Source organism: Myotis davidii, unplaced genomic scaffold, assembly GCF_000327345.1.
Source record: "Myotis davidii unplaced genomic scaffold, ASM32734v1 scaffold38, whole genome shotgun sequence".
NCBI classification, from domain to species: domain Eukaryota; kingdom Metazoa; phylum Chordata; class Mammalia; order Chiroptera; family Vespertilionidae; genus Myotis; species Myotis davidii.
Genome location: NW_006291383.1, coordinates 3,463,412 through 3,473,008, shown reverse-complemented (window position 1 = coordinate 3,473,008; position 9,597 = coordinate 3,463,412). Strand labels below are relative to the sequence as shown.

Here is a 9,597-nt window from a genome sequence, read left to right as displayed (position 1 = left end):
CCCCCCCCCCCCCCCCAGGGCTCTCCTCTCCTTTAACCCTTCATTTGCTGCTGTCTTTTGGCTCTTCAACCCTTCTTCAGAGCTTCCCTCCACAATCTCTGGGCAAAACCTAGAACCTGCAGCCCCCAATCTTTTATCAGTGTTGTAGTCTGTTCCTTTAAGATCCCCTCCATACTAGAGATTTCCCATTTTAATGTCTTTCTAGGCTCAATGAAAGTTCTTTCACTTATGGTTAATAGATAAAAATGTATTTAATAAATAATTCTCTAATTATAAACTCTCAATAATGTGAAAACAGGAAATAAAGATGAAAAAAAGAATATTTGTTAATTTTCCTCACCCAAACATAACCAATCTAAATGTTTTGATATGCCTATACATTATTTTTCTACCCATGAGGACTAATTAGATAATTTATATTGCAATGTTAGTAGCAGATAATAACTTAATGTAATATATTCCTGAGGCAATCTACTTGCATTTGAGATGACACCTTATTACTTTACTGTGGAAGGGTAACTAAGAGGGAACATTTTGTTCTCACGGACTAGTGGACAAGGGGTGTGTGTGTGGGGGGGGTGTTTTTGTGCTTATTTGAAAGACACAGTAGAGGTTGATATGTTGTGCTTTAAATTATATCATTTGGAAAAGGTTAGCCTTATTCTAATTGCAATCACTTACCTAAGCTGCTCCTATGTAATTTGCTGAAATATCCACCCACTGTAATCCTTTGCAGGTTACAGCAAAACCATGGTCACTCTGGAAAACATTTCTGGTGTGTCTGCTGGCCTGTCTAATTGCTACAACCCTCGTTGTTCTGGTCTTATATTTTGTTCACTTTGGCAAGCACACCATGGGTACAACCATTGTCATTCACACAGATGGAAAGTCCAGTCATGTGATCTGCAACCCTGGTTCTACCGCAACTCCTGCCCCCACGCCTGGTTCTACCTCATCTCCTGCCCCCACCACTAGTGCTACTGCTCCTCCTGCCCCCACCACTAGTGCTACTACTTCTGCCCCTACCACTAGTACTACTACTTCTCCTGCCCCCACCACTAGTGCTACTACTTCTGCCCCTACCACTAGTACTACTACTTCTCCTGCCCCCACCACTAGTGCTACTACTTCTCCTGCCCCCACCACGAGTGCTACTACTTCTCCTGCCCCCACCACTAGTGCTACCCCATCTCCTACCACATCTCCTGCCCCATCAATCCAGGCTGAATCTCAGAGCACCCCACCACCTGCCACTGTGCCCAATCAAAGCTCTCCTACCACGGTGCCTCCATCTACCATGCAGCCAGCTGAAACCACCACCTCGGATCACGAAGTCGACATTGAAGATGACGATGGAGGTTTTTGAGCCCTCAGCCCTCCTCAAGCCAGGCCAACACTCTTACTCTGAAGGAGGCATGTCTAAGCTGTTCTGTCTTCTCTGCCAAGAGGTTCCACAGCATTTGTCTTCATGAAATCTGGCCCCTCTCGCTCAATCATTTGCTGGAATTCCCATAAGGTGATGACTCAGTCTTGGGACCGCCAATGTTCAAATGATTGGAAAAGAAAAATTTCACTGAGCCTGGTTGACTCATCCAGCTGGGGACCCAGAGTTTTGTCTTCACCCCCTCTGTACAACCCACCTCGTTTATCACCCATGAAGATTCCAGCTGCTGAAGAGGCCGCCAGGTGGACCTGCTCTACTTCACTCCCTACATGTTGGGTCTTAAGCCAGTATTTGCCATCTGTTATTGATTATTTCTCAGTCTATTATCAGCATTTGTATCCCAATGGGGAAAGAAAGAAATGTCCAATCAAAGTGGCTAATGAACATGGCATGGATTATTAAGTACCTACTAATCATCACAGAAGTGTTTCTCCTATGGGGAATGCAGAAAAAAGGGGGTAAGTCAGTAAGGATAGGAATAATCAAGGAAGACTTCAGAGAAAAGCTGAAAGTTGAAAAGGGGCAAACATTTGGACTTAAGTAGAGATAATTTAAAAAGAAAATGAGAGGGCTAAGGGGGTTTAAAAGATTTAAAATCAAAAGCACACTTAGAATGTAACAGGTGATGTCTATTTCAGTATATTAACATATCACAGTCTACCTGAGTAATCATTTGAACTGGTCTTACCTTTTAATTATAATATGCAACACAGCCATAATTATTTTCTTTCTTTCTTTTTTTTAATTTAATTTTATTTTATTATTTTTTTTTAAATTTTTTATTACAAAGGGTATTACATATGTGTCCATTTGTGATGTATTTTCTATATCGGTATCTTTTCACTAATATTGTCAATATTATTTTCCATATTTAATATTCTGCCTAATCTCTAAACCACTATAAACTACTACTTAGAAAATTTGAATGTTTAAATTGTTTTATACTTTGCACTATAACTTTGAGGGCACATGGCTTATAATTTGCTATGAAACACAGACTCTTGTTCAATATTACTTATACTACAGGCCTGGTGCACGAAATTCACCCAGCCTGCACCTTCTCCAATCGGGGACTCCTTGAGGGACATCTCTCTTACAATCCGGGACCACGGGCTCCTAACTGCCCACCTGCCTGCCTGCCTGATCATTACTAACCCCCCTGCTGGCCTGGTTGCCCCACGCTGCCTGTTCAGTCGTCTGTTCGGTTGTTTTGGTTGCAACAATAACTTAGGCTTTTATATATATAGACTAGAGACCCGGTGCAAAAAGTTCATGCACTGGTGGGGGTCGGGAGGGGTGTCCCTCAGCCCAGCCTGCACCCTCTCCAATCCCTTGGGGGATGTCCTACTGCCGGTTTAGGCCCGATCCTTGTGGGATCGGGCCTAAACCGGCAGTAGGACATCCCTCTCACAATCCAGGACTGCTGGCTCCCAACCGCTCACCTACCTGCCTGCCTCATTGCCCCTAACTGCTTCTGCCTGCCAGCCTGATCACCCCCTAACCACTCCCCTGCCAGCCTGATTGAGGCCTAACTGCTCTCCTGCCAGCCCGATTGTCCTCAACTGCCCTCACCTGCAGGCCTGGTCGCTCCCAACTGCCCTCCCCTGCCAACCATATTGTGGTGGCACCTTTGACCACATGGGGGCGGCCATCTTGTATGAGGGTGTGATGGTCAATTTGCATATTACCTCTTTATTATATAGGATTCTAGGTGCTTTATACTTAGTAAACATGTAGAAAGATTTCAATCTGGAAAAGGCTAGAGTGAAGCAGTCTTCCCATTCCACCCCCATCCTCAAAACTCCACAACAGGAAATAAGAATGTACATTTCCCTCTCTCCCCCCAGTATAGTATTAAATCAATTCATTTCTATTGTACTTTTGATTTAAATACTTATGAAAAAGAAAGATTCAATTTACTAGGTTAAGATGTGCTTCCCTAGATGACTTAAAATTTGCTTTGTGATTTAAAAGTAAGAAGAGCTTTTAATAAAAAGACAAATAAATTTACGGCTAAAAAAATGTTGTTAAAGTTTTGTAGAAGCCATTCTACGTAACTAGATGTTTAGTAAGAGCTGCTGTTGCCTTCCTTTCCTTTTAGATAATATAGAATGCGGTGTGGTAATACAAGAATGATAATGTTTTGTGTTTAAGGAGAACCTACTCTTAACAATGAAATTCCTACATTAAATATTCGGTTGGAGGGTATTGTAATTAAGGGCATGTGAGATCATCAAGGTTCTGTGCTTTGTAAAATAGAGATGTGAATGAGCTCACAGATACTCTTTTGCTTTAGACTTTTATGGTTTAATAAAATATTAAAATAGTAAACAGTTGTGGAAAATATCTTCACAAGTTAAAATATGTAACAAACAAAAATTGTACAAAGTACTATGAAAATGCTGTGAAGTGTGCATATTCAATTTAAAAGTACCAAGTTTTAATGCTTTATTTAGCAAATATCAAAGCCACACATGTTCTAATATTTATTTTAAAAACGTATTCACTGGCCAAAACCGGTTTGGCTCAGTGGATAGAGCGTCGGCCTGCGGACTGAAAGGTCCCAGGTTCGATTCCGTTCAAGGGCATATACCTGGGTTGTGGGCACAACTCCAGTAGGAGATGTGCAGGAGGCGGCTGATCGATGTTTCTCTCTCATCGATGTTTCTAACTCTCTATCTCTCTCCCTTCCTCTCTGTAAAAAATCAATAAAATATATTTAAAAAAATAAAAATAAAAAAAATAAAAACGTATTCACTGTACTCACATGACAGAAATAAATCTATTTTAAATCGAGAAGCTTCTCTATTTACTACGTCTCCTACAAGTACTTCTGTGAGTCCACTATTTGCTCTTAAATGCAAAGTAATTCATGTGGGATCAACATGTTAAGTTTTCCAATACATTTTACCAAATAAGTGTGTAATTCACTTCTTTGGATGCCTTACAAAAAAAAAAAATTCCATTGGGCAGTTGGTTCCTCAAATCTGTCAATTTATCTCTATAGAAAATCTGCTGTAATAGGTAGCTGGCCCATGATGATATTAAAAAATATTTTAGGGAGCCCCTTCAGAAGTTATATTATTTAAGCCACTCACTTTGATTTTTTTTTTTTTTATAATTTCAAAAGGCTTTTGAACTTTGGAAGCATCTCTACTTTGTAACAAATAATTTGTGCATTTTAACCTAGTTAGCCTTTATCTTCTTCAATAACCCCCTAAGCTTCTTATTAATTATCATAAATGTGATATTTTAGACTCCGATATCAGTGATAGACTTTGATATCAGTGCTACAAACAAGTCCAACATGTTTCTAGATTGTCACTTCTGTAGCTGATTTTTGTCATATCATCATGAGAGCATTTACAGAAATATTTTTAATGATTTCAGAGAGGAAGGGATAAGGAGAGAGAGAGAGAAACATTAATGATGAGAGAGAATCATTGATTGGCTGCTTCCTGCACGCCCCCTACTGGGGAACAAGACCATAATCCCGGCATGTGCCTTTGACTGGACTTGATCCTGGGACCTTTCTGTCCAAAGGCCAATGCTCTATTCACTAAGCCTAACTAGCTAGGACCATGAGAGCATTTTTGAAATTTTGTTAAAGCCTCTCTTTATCCTACAAAATGGTTCCTACCATCAAACAGTTTCTTCCTCAAATCAAATGCAACATTCATCATTTTTTCCCACCAGTTTCAATTTTAAAAAATTATTTTTTTCTATTTACCCTGACTTCATATGAGACCTACTCCTTGGTGCTTTCACACTTATCACACAGGATGAGTTTTTAAATGTCCATAATGTGCCTGGCTGGTGTGGGTCAGTGTGAGCATCAACCCATGAACCAGGAGGTCACAGTTTGATTCCTGATCAAGGCACATGCTGGGGTTGTGGGCTCAACCCCCAGAAGGGGGCATGCCAGAGGTAGCTGATCAGTGATTCCCATTATTGATGTTTCTATCTCTCTCACCTTCTCTCCTCTCTGAAATCAATAAAAATATATTTAAAAAAATTTAAAATGTCCATAATGTACCTCCAGGCATACCACAAACAAAACAAAAACATGGTAGATTAACAACAAAAAGGAGAAACTGACATAATTGTGCAGAGGGAGAACACCACCAACATGTTCTGTCCCCAACAAAGGTCACCCATTGGACAGCTCCTCATGAAGGAAAATAGCTCTGGAAGAGCTCGGGAGTCCACTGAAGAAACTTCAGCAACTCAGCAGAACAACAATAAAAGCCAGAATAATTGCAAATACAGGGAAGGAAGACAGTTTCATTTTGCCCAAATCACCCCATCTCCCATGGAGGCATTGTTTAGCGCCCAAGGGAATTTCCCAGCTAGAAAAGGTTTCCCGTGCCAGGAAAAGATGAGCAGCATGAGCAGTCAGCTTCCCCAGCCCTTCGAGGCATCGCACGAAGATCCGGCTTAGGTCTTGCCCCACCCAGAGTGCAAAGCCAAGGCATGCAGAGATGGCTATGAACACGAAGAAAAGCACTGGGTACCTTGCAGCCAGAGTCATCATGGTTAGCGGCGACCTGTTCTACAGATAGATCCAGTGGTTATTGCCTCTGAAGAAGGAACCAGTGGGCAGCGCAGCTCAGAGGACCACCTACAGATTTCATCAGTTTTTGCTCTCCAACTATTCAAGCCACCCGAGTTCCTCCTCACTTCCTCCCATCCCTGCTCCCACTGGAGCCTGGTAACTACACCAGCAGCCAGCCCAGGCCACTGTGGCTATGGGAGTACAAGATACCAACACGGACCTTCACAGCTGATGCCCAGCCTTGTGTGCATGGCGAGAGCCGCTCCAGCTGTGCAGTTACACTCTGCAAGCCTGATGCCATCACAGGCCCCCACTGCTGTGTCCATCGTTGGGGGAAGACTGTGTAGCCATGGGAGAGCACAGCGACAGTCAAGGCCCCACAGCTGCTTATCGGCTCAAATCAGGCCCTGTCTTCTGTCACTGGCCTGCACCACTGTGCTTACCTCTAGCTAGCCATTCCAGCTGTGCAATGCATCTCCAGCCCAACCCTGCCACTCGCCTCCATTGCAGTGCACCTGTAGGGAACTACAGCAGCCTGAGTAGTATACACGGCCAATCAGGACCCCTGTAGCTACTAATGTGCCTGCAGTTAGCTGCAGCCTGGCCACCTTCCCTGGCCCCCACCACTGTGTGTGTCTGCAAAAGGCCCCTGCCACGACACAGGCACCCGAAGCTGGCCCCTGCAGGCAAGCGTGTAACACTCCTATCTTTGGCCACAACTGCTGCCTTCTGTGGAACACAGTCACTGGACCTGGAGATGCTGCTGAAGACCCCAACAGCCCTTGAAGCCATTGCAGACTCCTCATTGTGCTTGCCAGGAACCACGTGGTTGTTAATGTTGTGGACTCTACTAGCCTCAGCCAAAGAGACAGCATGTCCTCCTGACCCCTTGCCACCACACACATGTGCCCTACACCACTAGACTTGGTTCTCAATGTGCTGTAATATGCCCCCTCCCACACATAAGAGTCCTCCCATACTGAAGTCAGTTCATAAAGTCTTAAGAGGCTCCTTCTTCAAATGTTGCAGACACTTATGCAAGGCTACTGAAATCATGGAGAATTAGAGAAACATGAATCTACCAAAAGAATACAGTAAACTTTCAGTAGCTGGCCTGAAAGAAATGGATTTCCAGGAATTACTCAACAAAAAATCCAACTACTTGTTCTGACGATTCTCAGAGAGCTACAAGTTACACAGATAAATACTTTAACAACATCAGGAAAACAATTTGACAGAAAACATAAAATAAGAGCCAAATAGAAATTTTGGAGCTGAAGGATTTAATGACTGGACTAAAAAATTCAAAAGAGAGCTTCAACAGTAGACTTGAAGAAGCAGAAAAAGGAATCGGGAACCTTGAAGATAGATTATTTGACATTATGCAATAAGAGGACAAAAAGAGTGGGAAAAAATCTATGTGATCTATATGGGTTACATCAAAACAATCAGTTTAAAGATTGTTAGAGTTCTAGAAATAAAGGAGAGGGAAAAATGAACAGAAAGCTTATTTAAAGAAATAATGCCGAGAACTTCCCAAATCTGGGAAGATATTTGGGCATCAAAGTTCATGAAACTCATAGGTCACTAAAGAAGCTCAAATAAAGAAGATCCTCTTCAAGACACATAATACAACTGTCAAAATAAGAAAAGCTTTTTAATAAAAAGACAAATAAATTTCACTTCATATTCTTAATCCTTCTATGAGCCCCAAGTAATCTTTTATAAACATTCTGACAGTTGTAAAGTTCTAACAGTGTCTACTAACCATGAGTCAGATATAGTTAATTACAGGGTCAAAGGGAGCTGACCTCAGGTGCCAACCACAGCAGCTGAGGATTCAGGTCTCCAGGAGTTTCACCTGGCACAGGTGAGCATCACAACTCCTCCTCATTGGAGGAAAACCATGCCATATGCCTGTGAGTAACCCCGCAGAGCCCAGCCCTGTTTCTGGAACGGAAAAACTTACAAAGCAAGATGTTATGGTACTGACTACATCCCAGAAACATCAAGCAGGAAGAGATCATGGAGATTATCTCATCCAAACTCCTCACTTTTGAGATGAAGATCCTGAAGCTAAAATAAAGTGGTAAGTGCTGGCACAGTGCTAAGGACTTTAACCCTGTTATCTTTCCAGACAGTGTATTAGTGGCAACGCTGAAATGTCATGACTCATCCCGGGCTCTGCGCTAACATGAAACCTTTTCTGACTTCCATTTTGACATTCGTCCTGTATTTACTAATGTGTTTAACTCCGTTTTTATTACTACCTCATTTTTATGTGTTTTCTTTTTAGTTTGAAGAAAGAAAATCATGTACCCCAATGGAATTTAATTATTCATATTTTTAATCATATCTTCAATTTTTTTATTTTCCCCTAGAAACAGGTTTTCTGCTTTTCAGTTCCCAAAGGGTTTTATTTGTCTCTTAGTATAGTACATAGAGTAGTTAAAGTGTACAAGATCTAAAACCAGGCAGCCAGGGACTTGAAACCTGGCTCTCTCACTTACTGTGTGACCTTCTGCAAATTACCTGAACTCTCAGTGCCTCAGTTTTCTCATCTAGAAAGTGGACATTAAAAGGACCACTTACTTCACGTGTCCATTGTGAATAGTGAATAGATTACTATATTAGCCTGGCACCTGGCAAATGTTCAATAAATGTTATCTGAGGCTAATGGTGAATTCTTATGTCAAGGATAGTGTTACCCTTGCCACCTAGCGTGTTTCTGGCTATTGTTCCTCCTTGAATGAATAATTTATAAATATTTAGAAAATTACAACCAATATGGGCATTCAATGAAGAAAAATGTCACAAGATTGTTGAAGCTTCTGAGAAAGTCTTACTTTGTCTAAAGCTGAATGAAAGCTAGGGGTTGGGTGGAATAAAATTAAAGTGCACATAGCAAGACCCTGCAGTGGTTGGAGGTGAAGGTCAAGTGGGAGATAAGAGGATTCACCTTCCCTCCTGCAAGTGCACCAGCGTGAATGTGCTAATAGCTGGCTAAGCCACATTAAGATACACACATCTCCTCATAGTAACAAAAAAATGTTTTAAAACAAATTTAGCTATTTTTTAAAATTTGGGAACCAGTTAGGACCATTTTAGTACAGAAAATTAAGATTTAAATTTAAAAAATAAAGGATAAAGGAGTCAAATATATGGTGACAGAAGAAGACTTGACTTTGGGTGGCGGGCACACAATGCAATCTACAGAGGATGTATCATGGAAATGTACTCTTGAAAGATATTATATTATTAACCAATGTCACCCCAATAAATTTAATTAAGAATGTTTTAGTGAATGAAATACATTCTTGTATATTTCAGTTTATATGGTACTTTAGATTCTCACAGACTCTATCCCCCAAGGCCATCTTCATAACATATATGCATTTAAATCAATTGCTTTTGACAATTGAGCTAGATTATCCTAGTCATGAGGGTGATTCAGGGCAGGAGGGCAAATTCAAATACTTCCACAGGTCTCTCTTCTCCCTGTAAAGTGTTCTTATCATACATACCAGGGTACCACCTGAGGAAATGATAGCATCTGGCAAAAGACATTGCCCTAGAAGAGCATCATGGGTACAGGACC

At 41.4% G+C, this 9,597-nt stretch overlaps 1 protein-coding gene across 1 annotated transcript in view; it reads left to right on the top strand.

Moving 5' to 3' along the window:
* LOC107183209 (predicted GPI-anchored protein 58) overlaps window positions 1–2,067 on the top strand; it is a 5,585-nt gene extending 3,518 nt beyond the window's left edge. Inside the window, exon 3 of the mRNA XM_015564436.1 lies at window positions 737–2,067. Coding sequence (XP_015419922.1) covers window positions 737–1,366 — 630 coding nt within the window. The 3' untranslated portion in view covers window positions 1,367–2,067. The remainder of the gene's footprint in view (window positions 1–736) is intronic.
* Window positions 2,068–9,597: the final 7,530 nt, after the last annotated feature.